The following is a 23,938-nucleotide window of genomic DNA, read 5'->3' as shown; positions in this document are numbered from 1 at the left end:
CATGCAAGGATCAATTTATATTACTTTGATCTGACCACGCCATCCCTTGCAGTGAGCCTGTTGTAATGATCACTCACACAGATTTACAATTCTGGTTTATTGTTTCTGTACCGGAGATAATGACCAGCGCAGTGTTTTAGCTAATTAACCATTGCTATAAATGTCAAATATATTCTCCTATATTTGATCTACCTGTCCGAAATCTTGCAGGACATGTATATCACAGAGGGGCAGGGACAGCTAGAGGGAATAATGAGAAAATAGTTTAAACCACCAGATTGATTAAATAGTAATTCTGTTGAAAAAAAATTGCTGATGCCAGGCTTTATATGACGGAAGAGACTGTGTAAGTCTCTTTTTCCATAAAATCTTTCTGCCATTCAACAATTTTTGTTTTTCTGTACACTGAGCTGTGCATACCCAGTTCAGTGCCCAGACCCAGCATGCTAAAAATGAAGTAACTCCCCTGTGTGTGAGTGGGAGTTACATCATCAGGGCCTGGTCATTCAAGAGGCCGAAGACTTAGCCCTCATTCACACGAGAAACGGCCGGCCTGTACAGATCCGTGCTGCGTGCACGGCCGTATCGGGGCGCTCCCGGGAAGGACAGGTGCTGCGTGTGATTACACGCAGCAGCCTGTCCTTCTGTATGGGCGGTACGCCGCCCTGCACGTCGGGTGAGTGTAGGACGTCCACGATCCTGCCTGCGTCTGAGCAAGGACACCCGTACGGACGTGCAGGTCGGGTGAGTGTAGGGCGGCGTACGGTCACGTACTCCCATACAGAAGCACAGGCTGCTGCGTGTAATCACACGCAGCACCTGTCCTTCTCGGGAGTGTCCCAATACGGCCGTGCACGCAGCACGGATCTGTACGGGCCGGCTGTTTCTCGTGTGAATGAGGGCTTAAAACCCGGAATACGATTATGTTGAAGATGGAAGCGCCAGCAAAGGAGAAGTGCTGTGAAGGTGGAAATCTCCCCAAGTGTTAAATTGATGAGCAACCACTCAGGCCTTGTTCACACCAAGTGCGTTCCAGGAGCAGAGCAGAGCAGTTACAGACCGGACCAAAACTGCGTCCAATGTATTCCAATGGTATTTTGGGCTCTAGTTCACACCGCAGCGTTCAGTTCCAGAGCATGTAAAAAAACTGCAGCAAGCCCTATTTTACCTGCTCTGGAACGCATGCAAACGCATCAAAAACGCACGCAAATGCCCTGGAACGCACTGAAAGCCCATTTTAAACTAAAAAATGTTTTTTGTTTTACCAAAAACGGCACTGAACGCATCAAAAACACAGCACAACCCACTGCACTGCGTGTGCAGAAACTCATGCAGATCTGCTCTGCATTTGGTGTGAACAAGGCCTCAGATGGGATAGCTTCAAGAAGTAAATGTATTCAGCAGGCCAGCCGGGAACATGCAGCAACTCAGACACGTTCACATAAAATGGGCTGACAGGCCTTTTTTTATAGGGTTTTGGACAGTTAGATCCATCTGTGTTACCTTTTGATTATCTCCAAAAATCAGATAATAATGATACCTGTACTAATTTTTTATTGGGACAGGATCATTAGATTTGTCTTCTTGTCTTGATAAGATCCCTTCATATCAAAGTTAGAGGACAGCGGTTTTAGCATTGAACCTGTTGCTCATGAACCCTTTCCCTGCCAAGGCCTTATATAATATAATCCACATTTTAGGCCTGAAATTACTTCAAACTCCCAAAATATAATATATTTTCTGAAAACCAACACCCTGTAGAACAAAATGGTGGCAGGTTCACCGTTCTCCTCCCCAGCTTCCGACAGCATCTGACATGCTGATCCTGGGCCCGCAGCAGGGGGAGAGGAGCCCAGGAAACCCAGGACCTAGGCTGTACTCTCATCAGCAATCTTCAAAGCAGGAAACTTTAGGAGCGGCTGCCATCCACAAGGCTAATTGGGATATATCCTCATACACCTACAAAAACACAGAAGACAACGTCTCCTCCTCGTGTAATAATGTTTATGAATGATCCAAAATTGTGAAGTGATAAAACTACTCACATGTACAAAGTGGAAAAGAGCAATTTGTGTATGTACACAGACCCAGAAAAAGCTGCAGGGCTGACATGTTTTGGGGGAAATGCCCCCCCCTTTCTGCAAATCTTGCTCTTGTATGTAAATATGGTGTTTCCAGTATACATTTGTGTACTACATAAGTGCAGGCTTACATATAAAGCACAATTTATAATATGTTGATTTAGTGAAATTTTAAGCTGCCATAATAAAGGCTTGACAGTGTGATTTCAGCAGGGATCGTCAATTTTCCCTTCACAGTGCATTGCTAGAGGGGATCCGTTTGGCAGGTAAGTCTGCCAGAATGTGCTAATATGGTGTGTGTACTAGCACATTACGGCTAAAAGCCTCGCAGCCCCCTTTTTTTTATTATATCATAATACTTTACTTCCTCCTTTAATATAACCAATTAACATTTTGCCTAATAGTCTTCAATTTGGAGAGAAACAAATATGTTTGTTGCCGTCTTAGAAGATGAAAAGAATTGTCTTTGCTAACCCTCTCCACAGCATCGTGTTGATTGACTCCACTGCTTAGGCCTCATTCACATGGCCGTACAACTCCCAAATCAGCGTATTTCTGTGGCGTGTACGGCCAAGTGCTTATGATCAGCTGCAGACACTTATCCTGTACAAATCAATGACAGGTTGACAGGCTTTACCACTGTTCATGTGTAATCGCACATGGAGACATTACGTGTGGTTAGGGACATATGACTGTGCGCTGCACACACGAGTGCGTGAGGTCATGTTCTGGCTCTGGAGATAGGATGTCAGCTGTATATCTAAGTGGCCTGCCTAAGGTTGTACTCACACTAGGTGTTTTAACCATGCCTGGCTAACCCCCTTAGTCCAGCTTGTTTGTGAGGTGTGAGTGATCTGAACCATGCCCGGTCATGGTTACATGTATTGTGCCCAGGTCCGCTTGGAAGAGGTGGTTTGGTGCACAGTTGACTTGAAGTCCAGGACAGTTCGCTTTTCAGTGCAAACTTGCATGAGTGCTGAAATCTGTTATCACGGAGCACAAAAGGAGAGATCACTGTGGTCTGGCTGGCAGTGGAGATGATGTAGGCGTGCCCAGGAATGCTTCCTTATAGCACAGTGTGCGAGCAGAACAACGGGGGAGTGGGGGACAATCGTACTTGGGCACGGTATTGTTCAACTGTGCCCAGTGTGAGTACACCCCAATTGCCTTACTGAAAGGCAATTTTGACAATTTGCATCAATTCTTCTTTAGCCTAAAATATTAAAACATGGAACATCTGTCTTTACATAGAATTTCAGCATAAGTACTGTACATAGAGTTCAAATATAGATAAGGTTTTTATTGTTTGCTTGTCATTTAATTGTCACTTTAAATGACTAATGTTGATTTATTAAAATGGAAACTGGTTTTGGAGTTAAAAAACCCGTTAGTCATTATCAGTGGTATTAATGCAGATCACCTGTTGAATAATACGCAAGTCTTGGCTTTGGTTGCTCATGAAGAAATAATAGATGTATCTGGAGTATGTCATTTTAGAGATGAATTCTGACATGGTTTGTATATAAAGCAGAAGTTCATTTATTTTAACGTTGGATGAAATGCCAAGTTTTTGAAGCAAATGATGCATGACTGTTTTATTGTCCTCGTTTTATGCTTGCCAGGGCATCTAATTTTGCCTGTTACTAGAAAGTACTCTGTACAGTTGCTTATTAAAATGATGCTATAAACCCAAACACTTAAAAGTGTATTTCCACTTTTGCAGCCAAATTGGGATAATACATAGTTTTATATTTGTTCCTATTCACACAGCAATACTTGAAGAAGAACTTCAGGAACAAAGTCTGCTGGGTTGCAAAAAGTTAAATCTCAGTATTTGTATGCCGCCTCCTGAATCTCTGCCTGTTCTTAACAATTTATAACTTCACTGATCCCAGGTTTTGCTATACTTCTGTCAGTTAGCCTGTGTAGTTCAAGCAGCCTGTATTGCTGGCTGCAGCCCTGACTGGTGTGGTTTAATTATCCTGTGTCTTGCTGGCTGCAGCACTAGTCTGGTCGGCTGTGGCTTAATTCATCTAACCTCCAGCTCGGCGATTGGCCTTGTTGCTGGTGGCGCCCTATGTAAGCATCATCAGCCTGTTCCCCAGTGCTTGTGATAGTTCTGGCTATACAAGTCATGCTTTGTCTCAGCAAATCCTGTGTCTGGAAATCTTGTTTGTCTTTGGTTCTGACCTTGGCTTGTCCCTGGATTATGCTTTGCCTTCTGCCAGCCCTGACTTTAGCTTGTGCCCAGATTACCCTTTGCCAGCCGCCTGCCCTGACCTTAGCCTGTGCCCGGATTACCCTTGCCAGCCTTTGATCTCAGCTTGTCCCTGATTACTGTCTTGTAGCATCTTTCTCCTTCTGTCTGTACCTTGGTTCAGCATCTGGGGCCAGCCTGTGGCATCACCTGTACAGAGCATTTAGTTTAAGTCCTGGGGGCATCCAAGTACCGGTAGGCATGCCGCCCTTTGGAAATGGTAGCTGCTATAGGTGAAATGACTCGTCACTATTTGCTCGGACAGCGTGCGTCCACAGCAGGTCCTGACATCCTCTGGCTCTCTGATAGGACACTTGCAGCTCTCAAACACAGCAGCCATCCTGTCATTTGCTTGCCCCTCATCTTCCCTTTGTCCATTTAAAGAACACTTGTATTTTGTGAACCCATTTACAGAATACAAAGGGGGGCATTTATCAAGGGAGTTGCTCCACTTTCCTGTCCTATCTCTTTAAATGACAAATTTTCCACGTTATTTGAGCCTTACTTATCAATGCAGTCTAAGCCTTGATAATAAATGTAATTTTCGTTAGACCTACAGGGGGGAATTTATCACAGCAATTGCGAGTGTTTGAAATTGCACGGAATATATTTGCACCAGATTTATGATGCTAGTGTAATATTGTTGATAAATGAGGTTTAATAGACTCCAGGAAAAAAGACTTGTAACTTCAGGCAAAAAGCTTAACTGTTGCTTCTTGAAGTGGTCATGGGGACTTCTTAAGTTGTGATTTGTTTTCTTGGGTGATGCGCCAGTTTCATACAGCCCCAGAACAAGTGCAGATGAAAACGGTTGCAAAAAACGTGCAGTTGAAAAAGTAGTGCAAGCTCAGTGCAAAACACACGTGCAGTTGGAAAAGCAGTGCAAGCTTTAGGCAAAACAGGGGCAAAACACGTGCAGTTGGAAAAGCAGTGCAAGCTTTGGGCAAAACAGGGGCAAAACACGTGCAGTTGGAAAAGCAGTGCAAGCTTTGGGCAAAACACATTCAGTTGGAAAAGCAGTGCAAGCTTTGGGCAAAACAGGGGCAAAACACGTGCAGTTGGAAAAGCAGTGCAAGCTTTGGGCAAAACACATTCAGTTGGAAAAGCAGTGCAAGCTTTGGGCAAAACAGGGGCAAAACACGTGCAGTTGGAAAAGCAGTGCAAGCTTTGGGCAAAACACGTTCAGTTGGAAAAGCAGTGCAAGCTTTGGGCAAAACAGGGGCAAAACACGTGCAGTTGGAAAAGCAGTGCAAGCTTTGGGCAAAACATGTGCAGTTGGAAAAGCAGTGCAAGCTTTGGGCAAAACAGGGGCAAAACACGTAGAGTTGGAAAAGCAGTGCAAGCTCAGGGTAAAACAGGGGCAAAACACGTGCAGTTGGAAAAGCCGTGCAAGCTCAGGGTAAAACAGGGGCAAAACACGTGCAGTTGGAAAAGCCGTGCAAGCTCAGGGTAAAACAGGGGCAAAACACGTGCAGTTGGAAAAGCCGTGCAAGCTCAGGGTAAAACAGGGGCAAAACACGTGCAGTTGGAAAAGCCGTGCAAGCTCAGGGTAAAACGGGGCACGTGTTAAAAGACAGCTTTGCACATAAAAAAATGATCTAAGAGGCTAAAACTGTCGTAATTGCTTTGGAAAATTCCCCCCAATGTGTTTTGTTAATAGATAGATAGAGGAGGGATCCGGGTGCCCTGGCAGAACATAGACCCGATAATAACGTGCAATACCAATCTGCAGCTCCAAAGTTAGCAGGCTACCTCCTAGTATTAAAAGCGGCATAGACTCTACAGGGAGAAACATCATTGTTCTACTACATAAAGTGTGAGGATAGCCTATTTTTGTATATGCAGTTTGATTTTTGAGCACCAGTCCACACAAGGAATGTTGTGAAATGAAAGGGTGCAGAGAAGAGCAGCGAAATCATTAAGAGGCTAGGAGAATCTCTGCTACATAAAAAGTCTAACTTAATTAAATGTATTTACTTTTGAGAAGAAGCAATTGGGATATAATACCTGTGTAAATATATAAATGGCTCATACAAAATAATCTAGTGGAGGTTTGTTCACTTTAAGGTCACCATAAGGACAGAAGAAGAGATTGAAGAAAGCTCAACTTAGAGGTTAGACTGTTTCACAAGGAGTTTGATGTGTTTTCTGAATGCACAAAATAAAATTAGCTAATTAGAATCAAAAGAAATACAGAACAGACTGCTGATCCAGGGAGTTATACGAATGTCTTGGGAATGGGGAATTACATTTTTGCTCTGTTTAGAGCAAATTGGGCCGCAATTTTATAAAGATTTTGTACCTTCCTCGGTATTTGCTACAGGTTAAGTGCTCGTGTTCTACTAGGCCTTTGCATTGTTGGATATGAGTGGGGAGATATGCTTTATCCCCACTACTAGAAGTAAAGAAACAACATAGCTCTGGAAGTTGCAGATGCTGGAAAAAGAGGTATGTGCTGACAGCTAGCTACTGAGCATATTCTTTTTGGCTTTTGAATTGTCCACAGGTTTTCTTAAAAGAATGCTTGTGTTTGTACCTTTCTTTAGTGTTCTATTTATGTTGGATAATTTCACATCAAATAACAGTCTCTAAAGCTATTTTTTGCATTCTCTACAGATATGACTTGAGTTTGGATGAAATGAGGGACCTCACATTTGAAAGAGTAAAATTTGTCTTGGGCTTACCACTTGTTCAGCAGACGTTTCAGGAGATGGTAAGAATATGTAAATTTTTTTCATGTAGATATAGTAAGAATTATGTGTAAACAAAGGTCCCAGGGCTTGTGTAGTTGGGCAGATATAGCATGCGTTCAGGTGCATTTAGCTTGTGTTTGACATGCTTCTGAAGTCCATCGGAGTGCCTTCACAGGTGTTTCTGATCTGCAGTTGAACTCCTAAGCTGCATAAACTGCTGTGGACATTCCTACTGATTTGTATGGAGAGAGAAAAGCAGTTTAGACATGAACAAAAGCAGATTTACACAGGACCCAAGTCCCCATAGACAGGAAATTATTTCCTCCTAATTTGGATGATTGTGGTTGAAACTGGAGATGATCAAGTGTGTATGGGCAACCTATGACCTGTGTGAACTTGCCTGCCATCCAAGACTGGGGATTGAAGCGAGCGCCCAGGTTGTATTTTCTTTTACAATCACTGCTGTTTTGGTGAGCCTGTATCTGCCCATTGCATTAACATACAAATATATTATGTGTGTGTGTATGTATGTATGTATGTATGTATGCATACATACATACACACACACACTGTATGCATTCCATCGTATTTCTGTTACTGTGGTTTAACTAAACACTATAAAATACTATTTTTTTTTTCTACTGAAGAAAAAGAATGTATGTAATTCAAAAGGTTTTCTATCTGAAGCCCTACTTGGGTAACCCACTAATATGACTGCAGCAATCCTACCCCTTCTGATCACCTGTTTCAGGTAAAGCTGACCAGCATCATCGTTAGTGAAAAATGATAGCTTGCCTTTCTTAAGGTGCCCATACACTGCTCGATTCTCGTACGAGAATCGGGCGAAATCCCGCGATCGTACGAGAATCGAGCAGTGTGAACTAAGACGTGCGACCGTTTCTACTGTACGGTCGCACGTCTTTTGTCGAGCCAACATGCTTGAACACCAGCCGAGAATCGTACGATTGTCGGCGGGTTTCTAGCCTGCTAGCCCGATAGCTGCGGAACGGGCCAGTGTGTGCACGCGCACACTGCCCGTTCTGCATTGCCGTCATCGGAAACACCCGCCCCTCAGCGGGGCGGGCTTCCGATGATCGCAAGTACGATCTGCCCGTCCAAGGTGGGCAGATCGTACGGGCTTTTAATGAGCATACGACCATCGCAAGACAAAAGTCTTGCGATGGTCGTAAGGTGTATGGGCACCTTTAGTACTAGTTGTACAATGGCAGTAAAGGTTCTTAAAGAGACGCTGTCACCTTGCCCATACAGGGCAAATTGACAATGTTTTTCAAAAGGGCATCCCCCACCCACTTATACTTACCTTACCTGTGCTCTCTCTCAGTTTCTTGCCTCTTCGCAGCTGGCAACACTATCCAAAACCTCAGGTATGGAGGATCATGTAACCTGCTTCCCTTTGACAGTGCTCAGACCTAAGCTAATCCCGAAGCCCGAGCACGGCCACATAATCAGGGGAGTGAAGTCACTTCTCACCCAGGTCACTGACACAGCCAAACTAAAGCCAGGTATGCACAATTCTATTTTTTTCCTTCAACCTACGGGCTGAGCGAAAAAATTTAGAACAGATTCCTCCATCAACGCTTAACAGCGTTGATCAAGGATTCCCCTCATGTTTCTATTGTATTCTGACAGTGGCTGCCGGCTGTAAGGAAGATTTATTCGTTATCATACATCAGGATTATTGTGTCGTTATTATAATAAAAGGCTGAGAGGTCATTTGTGTGAACTGTTGTTTTTCTTATCCTCAGATAGATAAAAGGAAAAACTTTGTCAACAGAAGTCTAATTATGGGAGAAGTTTTTTGTACGGCTGATATGACAACTGGAGTAAAGGTAAAAGTGGCGATATCACCAATGATCTTTGGATAAAGTACAGCTCTGCAAAACAGGTTAACATGTACAAGTTGAAGGCCACTATATATATAGTATTTTAAAACAAGTGAATGAAGTATAGATTATACCTTCAATTCTGTAGATATTCATCTGCACTGTATCAGTTACTTCTCCTAGTTTGACAACAGAGATAACTTATAGTGTAAATTTCCATATTTATAGATTGTCAACATTGCTAACTAGACAAGCTGCAACAATCTTATCTAAGAGAGGTGATAAATGATAGAATTCTTATTTCAAGTTTGGTAGAAGATGACACGGCATGTGCTTTTCAAACCAATATTTGATTTAGCACAATAAGTTTAATTTGCAAACCTTTCTCCCTGCTGCTATTGTTTGCCAAAATTCGGTCCCAACCCCATTTTCCTAACCGAGAAAGCCTCTAATGTCCAGACAGGTGAGAATAGCTGGAGAAAAAACAGCCACAGGATCCTTACAGCACTAAAAGTTTTACCCGAGAATGCATTTTGTATATACATTTGTCACTTTCTATTTCAGTGTGGTGTAAACTGCTGGTTGTTCGGAGGAGCGGTCATTAATCTTGGGAGTCCAGAACACATCCCAAAATGGTTCATTCCCCTGAAGGTAGGAAACCTATTTTGAGCCTGTTTCTGTACAGCAGAAGATACAGCTTGAATTAGGGAAAGAGGTGATAAGGGACAGGAAAGGAGCAAGGCAAAGCTGAGGAGAAGAATGGAACATGTCACGGCAGAAATAGGAGAAAGGAGCATGTAAGAACTGATAAAGGGGAGGAACATGTCTTATTATTGAGATAAAACCGGTAAAGTGCAGTTAGGAATAGTAAAGTGGAACACCAGCAACATTTTTTTATTATTTTAGTTTTGGATAAAAGTGTGAATAATTTAGAACTTCTATTGGTTTCATTACTGTCCTGTTAGAGAAATATTGGAAAGAGTAAAATATACTATTCCCAATACTTTGAGCCAGCACATGACTGTGCAGCTATCACATGCCGGCCTGATCATTCAGCTCACAGCCTTCTCCATGCAGAGAGCAGTGACTGTCGCAGCTCCCTTCAGGGATTCCGCACTCCCCTCTCTCTATTCCTCCAGCGCTTATTGGAAGGACAGACCGAAGTGGGAGGGAAAGCTGGCTCTAGAGAGGAAGAGCCAGCTGTCAATCAGGCAGTGGCTCTGCGCTGTCAGCGTTTAGCAGGCAGTAGCCCACTAGATGCTGACTTTTGGTCACAGGAGTACATTACTAAATGTACTCCTGTGACCCAAAAGAGAACTACTGTATAGCCCAAAAAAAATTTGGCTTTAGTTTACATTTTTTAACCATAATTTTTAGATCACTCTATTAGGAAAGCACCAGTCACAGTACTTTTCTTTTTATATATCTTTTCTTTTATAATGCATGCCAAGCATAAAACTATCCAGAAGGTGGTGCTGATGTTTCTACATTCTAACATCAGAGACAAGTGCTTGTGTATGTGCGTGTGTGTATTTTCCTCTTCACCAAAAAGCTTCTTGGTGATTACTTGAATTGAGTCAAGATTTATTCGAAACAGAGTGAGCTTGTAAAATAAATTGAAACAAAAAAAACTGTACTAAGTAATAATAGAGACAGCGTTGGAAGGAAAAACCATGACCTTCACTTCTGGTCAGTGAGGGTGAAAGGCAGGGTGTGTGCCCTTAAGTAGCTGATAGCTTGACTTTGTTGAGCAGCCACTTTGTGGGGAATTGGTAGGCTAGAGCAGTCGGAACACTAGGTTTTGGTTAGTTGTCGTGTGTTTTTGCACTGATGTGTTTCTCAGGCTGCATCAGCCAAGCAATGTGAATTCCAGATCATTGTGGGATTCACCAATTTGTTTGCAGGGCATTAAAAGATAACTTGACTTGAATAAGTCATTAGCTCTTTCATTATATCCAGGGAAAACAAACAAGTATATTTTACTCTGCCTTTCCCTTTTTGATTTGAGAGTCATCACTACAGTTCCAGGCTACGATACACACTGCTACTTTGATTGTGTTTGTGATATAGCTGCAAATGAGAACAAGGAAGGTATCTCAATGTATGTCTACAGTGCCAAGAGAAATAAAATATGATTTATATGCTGCAGTAAACTAATAAAAAGATCACAGATTGCTAGTAGCAGACAGCCCCTTCATAGGTTTACATAGAATAGAGCAGGCTTTCTCAACCAGGGTGGCGTGGCACCCTGGGGTCCCTTCTGGCTTCCTCAGGGATGCCTCGAAATTTTCACACAGCATAATGCCTTTCCATAGTGCACCAGGGCTCTTGATGTTAGGGGGCTCCTAATGTGAAGGGGGGCTCCTGATGTAAAGGAGGAATTATGATGTGAAAGGGAAGTCTCATATGAAGGAGGGAACTCCATTTTTCTGTGTGTTTATGAATAGGGCCCCCTTTTAAAATCTATCTCTGACCCCTATCTCAGGTAAGGGTCTGGTTTGGATTTTGGAGGTGCCACACATCGTTATTTTACGTTTACTTTTTTATATTTTAGACTGGCATCCCTCAGGATTTTGCATACTTTTAAAGCGAGCCGTGACAGAAGAAACGTTGAGAAACTCTGGTATAGAGCAGTATACACAGCACATGTCTCCAAAGCAGAGCAACAAACTAGGAAGGCATTATGGATCCCTCTAGATGTATATTGTGCTGTCCACAATTGACTTTCTAGAAACTTATGCAAGGGTGCATGTTTCTAGCAGCTTGAGATCTGTTTCTCCAGGGATTACATGAGTGCAGTATAGAATTCATAACTTATTTTTCTAGCTGTGAAGAAGTTCATTCAAACAGTTATGTGTAAAAGGTGCACACAAAAAAATTCCTTTTTTCCCATTTTTTTTTTGCATGTACCTGTCTGCTGTTGTAGAGCAGATCCAGACAAGCTATATGCAAACAATAGTAATACAAAAATCACTGCGCTAGGAGTGAGTATCTAAATAGCTAATTAGACCAGCCGCAACAATGTGTAAAAGTGAATATAATTGTGTAGCAACTACGTTGGCTCGGTCTGAGTGGATGTTAATTCAATATTTGTGATGAACAATCTCTTAGTTTAAGGCCCCATTCACACTTGGCCATTCGCAAATTGCGCATTTGTCGCGCGATTTGCACGTTGCGCGATATCGCGCAAATGCTTGCATTGAATCGCGGCAAAATCCGCTCCAAAAAGGGTCCTGCTGTAGCGACGCACGACCCGCGACAGCAGGACCCTTTGCCCCATTGCCAAGCTTTGGAGAGCGATACCGCGCGATAAATCGCTCAGTGTGAACGGGGCCTCAAGAGGAAAAAAAATACAGTGTACAATTACTGGAAATCAATATCTCGGCATGTGAAAGTGAAATGTAACGAAAATAAATGGTGAAAGTATCAATCACAGCCCAGTGTGTCATTGAGCGTTCATTTATGTTAAACGCACCCAAAGTAGCCAAACGAGCACTCTAGTGTTATAACCATAAATCTGGAAACTTTTTTGTAATACGTGTATGGGTGACCAATATCATAAAATCGCCCTAAGTGACATCAATACGGTGAGCAGAAAACAGTTGAAGTGAAGTAATCACAAAAAAACAACGTGGTGAAAATCTAAATATTATACACACACCTATATAGTGTCATATTACACCTATAATAAATATACTGTGCAACTCAGTGCGCTCTGATTATTTTCTGAATATAGAGGGTTAAATATCCAGAATGATAGTAACAGTATAGCAAGCAGTCCTTTCAAAGATTAGGTAGTATGCATGAGATGAGGTTAAAGCGGTTACTTTTCTTTTTCCAATGCTGCCTGGGTGGGTAATCCATTCACTCCCTAGACAAGTGTCCAAGAAAAACGTATCCAACCAATCGATGGCCCAGAGAGTCTGGGGAGTCCTGAGAATTCAGCGATCCGTCGCTCTCTTAACTCTTCAAATCCAAGGCGTAATTTTCTCCTCTCATACCGATTTTTCTGGGGACTCACCACCCGACTGGCGGCGTAAACCTGTTGATATCTCCCAGGAAAAAAATGGAGAAAGGAGGCCGGCCCCCCTAAGTGCAGTAACTCAAAATGTTTAATTGTTAAAAATACACAAATGCACTTACAAAATTCACGAACTGTTAGAGCTTTAAAAGCGTTAGCAGAATAGCAGAATCTCAGCTGTGAGCGGTGAGGACAGATCTTCCTTTGACTAGTTTCGTTCATTAACTTTTTCAAAAAGGAGTCATGAAATAATAAAAATGCCATTTTTACACTGGCCTCCACCAGTGACAACAGATCTTGAAGCACAGCAGAAGAAAACCGGGGGGAAAGGTTATATTTGCATATTTGCATAGTATTCCTGCATATAGTAAATGAGCTAATGTGTTTTTAAAATACAGTCTTCCTTTTCTGCAGCGTGCAAAGCAGAGCAGACAATTGCAGCTGGTGGTTTTGATTGGTGGACTTTGTACTAAGGGTTTCCAATCTAAATATACAGATGAAATCTATATATGAGGGCTGTTTTGCCTTCCAAAGGATTTGTAGCTGTGTCCATCGAATTCTGAGATTTTTCTATTTATCACAGGTATTTATATAGCACAGACAATTTACGCAGCGTTTTACATTCACATCAGTTAGAGCCCTCAAGGAGCTTACAGTCTAAGGTCCCTATCTCACATGCATGCATACATACAGGGCCAATTAACTTTCCATTATGTCTTTGGAGTGTGGGAGCGCCCTCAGATAGTGCTGACAAGTATAATTATTTCCTATACAGATGATGCTCCTCAGGTTGCAAATCGATTGAGTTCCGATCTTTCGCATTTTAGATGGAGTTTACTGTACAGTAAGCTCCCAGGTATTTGGCACCCACGGGATTGGTAGGTGCCGAATAACTGAAGTTTCTGGTATCTTGAGAGGTAACAGTAACTCTCAAGCAACCATCCACAGGTGAATGTAAACAGCCGAGAGCAATAGCAAGGCTGCTATTGGCTATTGCAATTTGAAATCGCACACCACATGCAAAAAGTAACTGGCAAAAGGTCAGGGTACAAGGAGCTAACAGGACTCAGGGCTCAGGAACATAAGCAGGTCACGGTTCCGGACAACAAGCAGGGAACATAAACAGGATACAGGACTCGGGACCAGAAGCAGGTTACAGGCTTAACTGGAAACAATACTGAGCCACAGACCTGACTGTAGGGAGGGCTTAAGTACCCTCCCAGGGAGCACCAGGTGATGGATGATTGGTGGCAGCTGTGAGACACCTGCAGGTGAGCACTGGAGTTGCAGTTTCCAGCACCACCCAGTGGAGGTCTGGTACCTAGCAGTTCCTGGCTGCCTGGAGACCCCTGCAGGTGGGTACGGAAACTGCAGGGCTTAGCACCAGCGCCACCTGGATCCTAACACTAGGGAAGAAAATAAAGCAGATAAACTCACCTGATACTCGGCAGTGACCGCTCACCTCTGCCCCCATTCGCTTCAGCTGTGGTATGCCACTTGATGTCGTCCTGTCTAATGGACCTGCATTAGACGTGATGATGTTGTGGGTCCTTAGAATGCTGAAGCCTGCGGGGAGAAAAGGCTGCTAGGAAGTGGTCTAGCAGCCAGGTGGGATAGAGGCTCAGGTGAATATATTTTCCTAATTTTCGTCCCTAGACCAAAATGAGCACTTAATTCTTGCAGTGCAGGGGTAGCCCCACTGCAAGGGTTAATTTGAACAAATCCTGGAGTTCTTTGAATGTTTGCCCAAGTACTTACAGTAATCATGTTTGCAAAAAGCTGGCTCCTACTCTCTCATCTCTACTTCCCCAGACATCCTGTCCACTACAAGATAACAAGGGAGGGCACAGTCTGCAGTCATCAATCTATTAGCAGGGAGAAGAGGGGAGCAGGAGAGTGACTTGCCCTGCCGTGCCCGTGTGTTTGTAGAGACAACCATGTGTTTAGTGGCTCCATAGAACCCTGCAAGGGAGAGAAGCCACCCTAAAACAGGGTATCGGGGCCAGTGTTCAGGGGACTAGCTGAATCTGCAGGAAACTAAAACTTTTAAACATCAAGGAGCATCATCCATTGCAAGTGATTTCATAATTGACTTTAATATCACTTTTAATTTACCCATATTACCAAAAGGCATAGAAGTTACAATTCTGAGCTTTACTCCCCCAATTAAACTCTAAATATTGGATAAGAGCGCTGTGATTGAAAAACAGAATATTTCTGGAGCAGCATTTTTGTTGTACGACTCCGAAAACTATACAATTCAAAGAATGACTATAGCCAAAGCTTTTTTTTTTTTTTATAGTTTTGGATAAAAAAGATTGAATAATTAGGACATCTGCTACATTTTTAGAGCCTTTTGTGTCTCATTGGGGAGATTTCCCTTCAGTTGCTGTCCCATGAAACACAAGGAGGGGAATTTATCTAAACTGGAGCAGACAAACTGGAGCAGATTTGCACTGCAACCAATCGGCTTCTCTGCCTCATTTTCAAATCTTACCTGAGCAAACTGAAGAGAGAAGCTGATTGGTTGCCATGAGCAACTGCTCCAGATTTTGTCTGCTCCAGTTGTGATAAATTCCCCCCAAGGTGTTACCTGGATGGGAAATGAGGGTATGTCGCCCTAATGGGGGCTAGACATGTGCATTCGAATTTGGACGAACCTGCAAATCAATGAAAATCACTTGATTCGGCGGTTGGTCCGAATCCGAAAATAACTAAATTTAATATATGCCCGAATATACTAAAACGATATTCAGGCATACATAAATTCGTTTTCAGAACACAACGGTGGCCATATGTCATAATATACCGCCCGGCTTCCTGATTGGCTAGGAAGCCTTGAAGCCTTGCTGCCTATGAACAAGTGAAGCCAGCTTCCTAGCCAATCAGGAAGCCAGAAAGCGAGTCATGATGTGCCGCCTGGCTTCCTGATTGGCTAGGAAGCAAGCTTCACTTGTTGGGAAGCAGCCTGGCTTCCTAACCAATCAGGAAGCCGTGCGGCACATCATGACTCGCTGCCTGGCTTCCTGATAATCTGGGCACACGGCACTGGTACTCAGTATTGGCGAGTATCGGGAAAAAAAACTATCGGTACTCGTACATGATACCGAAAAGACTGCATCGGTGCATCCCTAATAAAGACTGTTAACTACTTGCATTCTAATATAGTTTTAAGTGCTTGTCTCAGTATCAGACTCCTGTCATGTGTTGCACAGCGGCTTTCAAGGTGGGAAAGGAAAGACCAGCACTAGAGTCCAACCAGGTGTGCTCCAATAAACATGTTGGCAGGAGAAGTGAGTAGAAGGATTACCTCATCTGTGTTCTGCTGATACTTTATTATCCAATCAACAAGGTGGGGGGTGTTTTGACCCAGTGTTCTTGATGAAGCTGTATTGCTACTGCCTTGGGGATTAAGGATCTGGCTGTGCTGCATGGCAGAGGTATCTTAAACTCCGGTCTAATTGCACAAAACTACAAATAATTTGGCAGCTAAAATGTTTCCCATGTATGGATTTAGCTGCTTGTCTGGAGCTCCGCTTTAAAAAAAAAAAGAAACAAGACTGAAAATAGTTAAATCGTGAAACGTGAATGTTATTAGTCATGTTTAATCTCCCTGAAGAGGTGTGACAAGCACTGAGTGGGATGATAGCTGAAGGACAATAAGGGATGCACCTTTTTCATAACGCAGTGTACTCCAACACAATATCACATAGTTCTCACTCATAATGAAAGTCAAAGTTGTGAAATTAACTTCTCAATACCGCATCAAGCATTAGCTGGAGCGTTTAAATATATTTACCTGTCGGAAATTGAAGCTCTGAAAGCTAATGGGGATCTCCGAGTAGCTTTGCAGACCAAGATTGTAGAGATCTTAAAGTCAAGGGTTACACGGATTTGGCGTGACAGTATTTGAGGGGATTCCTTTGTTTTATAATGTGGGTGCCATTTAAATCATTGGCTGAATAAGGTCAATGTTTATTTGCTATGGAACTACACTTTTTGCTCACTTTTTTTTTTTTGGGGTATTTAAACATATGATCTTGCAGTTTTCTCTCTCTGTTTTTTATGCTGAAGAGGTTAGGACATTTTAGAACAGCCATAGACAGGCCAAATAAAACACATAAAAGGTTGTTTACAGAAAGAAATTGGCCTGACAATTGTTCCATAAGCATGGTTTTTATTACAGTATTGTAGCTGATAAAGTGGTGGACATCCATAATAAATAAATGCTTTATTGCCTGCTGAGCAATCCTGCTTCTCTTTACTACTTTGAAAGTGACAATGTCATAGCAATAATTTTAGAATTCAGGGACGATGTACTAGCAGCCTAGGTGTTTTACGCTTGCTGTAGAAAATGGGCTACGCCACTAAAGGAGATGTGTTTCCATGTATCTTAGGCCTCGTTCATTCGAGCCGTGGATGACTTTTCAGAGGGGCGTAAAACAGCAGCTTTCAGACGTTCAGGATGCAATATTGTTGCCTCCTGAATGCCATTTGTTTTCATCCCAAGGTGGATTTTACATGGAACTAGCGCATCACAACCATGTGCCAACATAGGCGTATCTACTTTAAAATGCACCTATGGCGTCCCGCCTAGCTCCTGGAGACGTCACTGGTTGCCTTGAGCTTGGTGGGATGCCTGCCAGAGCAGAAAAAAAAGTCAGTTGTCTCCGTGAGTTAGCGAACTTTTGCTGACCCATGAAGTGACATAATGTCTAATTTTTGCCACGGTGCAAAGCAAATCACTTTCCGGCCACAATGCTAACTTTTTAACAAGCGTCCAGTTTTGAAAAAACATTCAAAAGGAAATTGTACTGTATTTTGAACTGCAAATGTAATTACCTGATAGTAATGTTCAGGTATTCTGACGGTGGCACGCATTAGTGTTTTTTTGCTGTAGTTCATTGGGTGCCATTCATAATGAATTGTTCCACAATGCACTAATGTGTGAATGGTAGTTGCCATGCTCTAGGGTGTGTGAAGGCAGCCTTAAGCTGGCCATACACCTATATATTATCTGCAGATTTTCTGTGGTCCGATGGAAAAAGTGCAACAGATTCCTCCATCTACGCTAAACTGTGTGGATGGATTGGATGCAGCCATTGTTCAGGTATTGTCAGAGCCAACGGGACCGACTAGCAAGATACTGAAGCTTGGCCCAGCGGGAGAATCCCCCATCCACACAGTTTAGCGTAGATGAAGGAATCTGTTGCACTTTTTCCATCTGACCACTGAAAATCTGCAGATAATCTATAGGTGTATGGCCAGCTTTACAGTTAAGGAATACATTGGTGTCCTCAGTTCATCTTAGTATTCTGACTGGATAGTGAAAGAGCAACAGCAGATTGATGATGTCACCCCTCTGCTCAGTCTGCTCTCCCTATTGGGGGGTGGGGGAGGGTTGCATTTGTTTGTTTTTTTAAATTTATTTTAATCTAAATAAAAAAATAAAATAATTTTCTTGTTTAGCATCTAGAAGTGAAAGGCTATAAGGGTGTCCACATCACTTCTACATGGAAGCCGGCAGTCGGGATTAAAACGTAAACAAACTCCTGGCACCTATAGTGGCTGTGCGATTGTTTAGATGCTGGCACTGTCACCATAATAGTTATGGTGGTGGCAGCAAAAAGGTTAGAGATACCCTGTGACTAGTATAACGCAAGTTACATACTGCGACCCTGTAATAGAAGAATAGGAATAGTTCTCTCCATTGGGAGGCAAGTCAAGATTTTACTCACTGCCATGACTCCATTTCACTACTTTTACACTGGCAAGTGGGTCACTTTAAAGTTGCATGTTCTGCAGCTGTTTTCCTACTCTAGTGAGTCACTGGCCTGGAACAAGCATGCAGGACAGGAAATAGGGCTCCTTATATGTAAATGGTTGCTCCTTGTCGGCTAGTCACTTGATAGTGAAGCTGGGATCAGGAAGGCTGACCTGGAGATTGCACCTCTAAACATAAGTCAGCAATGGCAGCTCCCATATTTCTATCCTAATTTGCTTAAAGTAGAACTATGGGGTCAGTGCTTTTCCCCATAGTTCTCCTAAGGGTCACGGGAGGACACAAACTAGCGTCCTCCCGTGACCCAAAGCTCAGTATACCGCGAGCTACAGCTCGCGGTATACTGAGACCGCCGCAGCCCGGACAGATCCCGACATTACTGTCGAGATCCACCCAGCTGCGTGATTGACAGCTGGCTCTGCCTATTTAGAGGCAGAGCCAGCTGTACCCGTCCGTTCCGCCAGTCAGCGCTGGAGGATCGGGGAGGGGGGGGATCCCTGCAGGGAGCCGTGAGTGACAGTCACAGCTCTCTGCAGGGACAGGATCGAGAAGTGAGCGAGCGACAGTATGTGTTCGCTCACTTCCTGATCTATTGAGCCGATGTGTGACAGTTTATTTGTCACACATCGGCACGAGCTATGAGGCTGAGTGATTTTTCACTCACCTCATAGTTCTCCTTTAATTTTCTAAGACAAAGTGTTTTGTGAAAGATGTGTTTTATAGCAAGCAACCAGACATTGATCTAACTATACTAAACTGCTAAAAACTGGAATGTAATTGGTTTCGGCGTGTTACTGGGTGCCATTGCACTCTGTACAATGCTGTTAAAATCCTGATAGTGTGAATCGCAGAAGGGTGATATTATTATTATTAAACAGAATTTAGATAGGATCAACAGCGCTTTACAATATAAGGTAGACATTACAGTTACAATACAAATCGAGACAAGATGGTAAGAAAGGCCTTGCCCGTGAGAGCTTTTAAAGTGTATCTAAACCCCAAAACATAAAATGTAATATATTGCAGCTTACCAATCCTTAAATGTGGTGGCTGCATTAGTTTTATTTTTCAGGCTTTTTTTCCATTGTTTTAACCTGGGGATCCAGTCAGTAACACACTTCCTGTCTTAAGGTGGCTCCACTCTATGGAGGAGCCGAAGAGACACCCTTGAACAGCAGCATTGTAAACCGGTGGAGATGGTAGATGGAATTGACTAACAAATTGAAGACAAACTCCAGATATTATTTTTAAGCAGTTGCAGTGGCAGTTTTTTTCCCATTTGGGATGAAGGTTTTACATAAATATATAAACGCTAACCATTGAAATGATTCGTCTCAACCCTCTATCTGCTCCTTTTGCTGGACAGCTTGGTCTGGTAAAGGAAGTTGAAAAATAACAGAATTGCTGGCCAGATCACCAGGTGAAAAAAGCCTAAAAAATTAATGCAGCCACCACATTTAAGGATTCATAAGCTGCAATATATTAAATGTTTGCTTTTGGGTTTGGATAAGCTGTAACATGTGTTTTGTATTTAATAGCAGTTATGAATTGCAGCATTGATCTCATTACAAATGTTCCAACTCCATTAATCTGCAAATATGTGATGACATCACTTCTCTCCAAATTTACATTTGACTATTTTACATATAATTATGCCATTTGTAAATCAGTTTTCTTCTGCTTTTTTCCATATTTTTAGGTCAGATTGTTTTTGCATAGGCAAAAAATGTTTTTCCATAGAAATTGTCCAACACTCCCTGCTAAGGCTTCACACCAAAAGCCATCTGTGGAAAAATCGTTTTGGATTTTGAATAATTTGTTTTGCAGCAAGAATTGTGGGCATCGTTTTCTAGGTCATGAGTTATAAAACAAAAATGAATACGCTTGCTCAACACACCCTCTCTGTGTTTTTTTTGTTTTTGTTTTTTTAAAGGGGAAGTGATGTAGAGGAACTGGCTGGCAATGGTACTTGCAGTACAGGCACTGGTACTGGGTGGTGCTGGTACAGTATAAAACTGAAAGGAAGTGGCTACTGGAGCTGTCCTTTCCTCTCCTCTATCTTTTCCCAGTGCTTTCTGAGATACAGTATTGTCATGTACCTTGCTGTGAGCCAGAAGTGACGAGGTAGCCCTCCCCTTTGCAGGTGGTACAAAAGGTGTACAGACACAGACGGGCACAAGTGCCTGCAGCTGATACAGATTCTGAGGACACCAGTGTTGATGACACAGATGATTGTATACTATAGAAAGCTGAGGAGTCTGACCATCTGTAGAAGATACCAGCAGCGGGTAGAACAGCACCAGTGCAGGGAGGTAAGTAAAGTTGGAGAGACGCCAGGTCGGTATCTTGCAGGCAAAGAGGTACAGAATCAGAAGGAAGGCAAAGTCAGGGGCAGGCTGGGTCAATAACTTGCCAACAGAGCAGTACCGGATCAGGAGTTAGAAGAATGGTCAGTGGGCAAGCCGAGGACAGAAGGAAGGCAGAAAGCAGCAGGATCAGAAGTCAAGCCGGGTCAAACACAGATTTCAGGAGCAGAATCAGGCGATAACACAAGATACAACTGAAGATTCTGTCAGCAACGTGCAGTTGCAGCAAGCATCTTTAAATAGCCTGCTTGGCACCACTGGCAGGAATGGGGGTGTGCACGCTGTGCTTTGCGGATACACGTGCATTTCCATCCATGTGCGTGTGTGTGCGCATGCAATGTTGGCATTATAAAGCTTTACCCGCACATATTTGCGGAGTGGCTCATGCAGCAATCCATGCAGAAGCTGTACTATGGACACCGTTTGGATTTCCCTGACATATATAAGGAACCTCCACTGCCTTGCAAACTCTTAAAAAATGCTTCATGATTGTGCAGTAACTGCTACAGGTACGGTTAAGACACATTTCTGTTTCATGAATGGCAGTTGGCAAGCAGCAAATCCTCCGGAACGTGACGTGCTGTATGTTTGCTGCACCACAATGCGATGCAACGCAACCGCACCGGTGTGTACTGCACTGACCACTGAACAGTTTCTAAGGCTAGGTTCACACCTGGACGACACCTGACTGCACAGCAATCGTGCACAAAACCACATGGATTGCCGCGTGGTCACGGAGTTGCCCACTGCAGCCGATCGCGCTGTGGGTGCCATTGTTTTCTAATGGCACCCAGGCACGCTGGGCGGATCGCACGGTTTCCGCCCGCAATTGCAATTAAACAGGATCGTGGCTAAAAAGGCCGCTTGCCGTGTGTCGCAATTAGGTACTTGCAACCGCTGTGTGCACTGGCACGCAATCACGCGACACCCGGGACGTGCGTTCTTGGTGTCGCTGAGGTGTGAACCTAGCCTTAGTTGCGTTGGCAGGTGGTTGGAGAGCTTTAAAAATGCACGTCTACCTTCTTGTTTTGTCGCATTTGTGAACAAGATCAGTACTTCCTCTGAAGAGTGGCACCATCTTTATTTAGGCATTATACATGGCAATGTTAATTTTTAAAAAAGTACCAATTTCCGGTAAATCCTGAAGCCTATACATTTATTCATAAGTATGTGACACAAATAAGTCTGTCCTGCATTCTTTTACTATGTTGTTACTAGGGATGCACCGATACCGATACAAGCATCGGTATCGGCAGCGATACCGAGTATTTGCATGAGTACTCGTACTCGTGCAAATACTCCGATACTCCGATAATGAGTGGTGGGGTGTAACAAATCCTTTTGTTTTGAGGGGAGCGAAGTTTTTCTCACGGACAGACTATCACTGGATTATCATTAATTAACCAATCTGATCACTGGGGTAGAGAAAACTGAGGAAATGCTTCCTCCAACCGATGAGCTGCAGCCACTGTTCATGTATTCTAACTGCTTGGCAGGGAGGGGAAGCTGTCACTTTTAGATCCTCCAGCACTGTAATACATTGTTTGCTTATCATCTACCTGTATGAACAAATTTCTGTCAATACGGATCTCCCAGCTAGTATGTTTTTATTATGTTTGCTGGAATTGTTCGAATTATTAGTAGGGCCAATTGACATTTGGCAGATTTAGGTTGATCTTTCCTAAGATTTGTGTAAAAATTTTGATATTGTTAGTTTCATGTATATAGATAATTTAAGTTAAAAAAAGTATATATTTTTAAATGTTTGACTTCTCCCCCCTCCTGTATTGAAGAAAACATGTGATTTAAGTTCTATTTACCCTCTCCATGATCCAGTGCTGTCCCTTTTTTCCTCTGCTGCCCAACAGACTGTCCGCATCATGCTACCCATTTACTGTGAGCCCAGACTGTCTTAGACACACACCCCCTAGGGCTGCCTCATCATGCTGGCTGTGCTCACTGGACTTCGGGTACCTGCATGCCAGTTCCTCTTTCTTGTAGAGCACCACAGGAGCCTTGAAAGCTGCATCACTCTGTTATGCAAATAGCCACCTACTGGTTTGCATTCAAGCTCTTAGCCTTCCATACTATACTTTTGGTTAGTAAGGCCCTACAGTGATGGACCACTAGTGAGGTGTTGGAGAGCCTATGACCACAGGAGCTGGTGGCAGTTGGCATAACCGAGCACACTGTATTTCAGTGCTCCCGTGGAACCAATCCGCTGTCTAGGTTTAAGTTTTTATTGTTGTGTTTATGTCCCCATTAGAGGAAGTAACTGGCTAAGGTACGGAACAGCATAATGACTGAGGAAACCCCAGAGGAACAGTTACACAATTAGGAAATCCCCTACAATGTCTTTAGGTTTATAATGACACTTTTATCTTTGCTGAGGTACTTGCAAAAAATGCTGTATGGATAGAGGGATGCCAAAAGTGCAACATGTGATTATAGTAATACGATTATAGTGAAGACAGACCCTTCTTAGAGCAATTTGATAACTTAATTAGAACAAGTGTACTGGTACGATCTCAATATCTGCAGAACAGAAGCAAATGAGGATTTGTAATAAAGTTTGCTAAAATGCTTGCTGAGCTGGAGGTGTTTTTTTTTTTTAAAGCTTGCTTTTTAAAGCCAAAATGTTTTTAAGCTCTTTCAAATGCTGATTAAATCACCGTCAAATGGAGGCTGCTTCTTGATGTTTAAAAATGTTAGCTCCCTGGAGAATCAGCTGGTTTCCTGAGCCATGGCCATTATTTCCTGTTTTATGGTGGCTCCTTTCCCTTGCAGGGTCCTATGGAGCCACTCTTTTTAAATGCTAGTAAGCTGTGTGTGTCTCCACAACCACACAGGAATACAAAAGTAAGACGCTCCTCTGCTCCCTGCTCCCCCCCCCC

The 23,938-nt window shown here is 43.0% G+C and overlaps 1 protein-coding gene across 1 annotated transcript in view; it reads left to right on the top strand.

Annotated features, from left to right (window-relative positions):
• Positions 1 to 23,938, top strand: part of ACOXL (acyl-CoA oxidase-like) — a 273,176-nt gene that overhangs the window by 28,444 nt on the left and 220,794 nt on the right. Inside the window, exons 2-4 of the mRNA XM_018573020.1 lie at positions 6,955 to 7,051; positions 8,798 to 8,881; positions 9,440 to 9,526. Of these exons, the coding sequence (XP_018428522.1) occupies positions 6,955 to 7,051; positions 8,798 to 8,881; positions 9,440 to 9,526 (268 nt within the window). The remainder of the gene's footprint in view (positions 1 to 6,954; positions 7,052 to 8,797; positions 8,882 to 9,439; positions 9,527 to 23,938) is intronic.

The sequence above is a fragment of the Nanorana parkeri genome, unplaced genomic scaffold (genome assembly GCF_000935625.1).
Source record: "Nanorana parkeri isolate BGI_ZX_2015 unplaced genomic scaffold, ASM93562v1 scaffold46, whole genome shotgun sequence".
NCBI classification, from domain to species: Eukaryota; Metazoa; Chordata; class Amphibia; order Anura; family Dicroglossidae; genus Nanorana; species Nanorana parkeri.
Note: the sequence above shows the minus strand (reverse complement) of the source record. Positions and strands in the feature narration are given on the sequence as shown.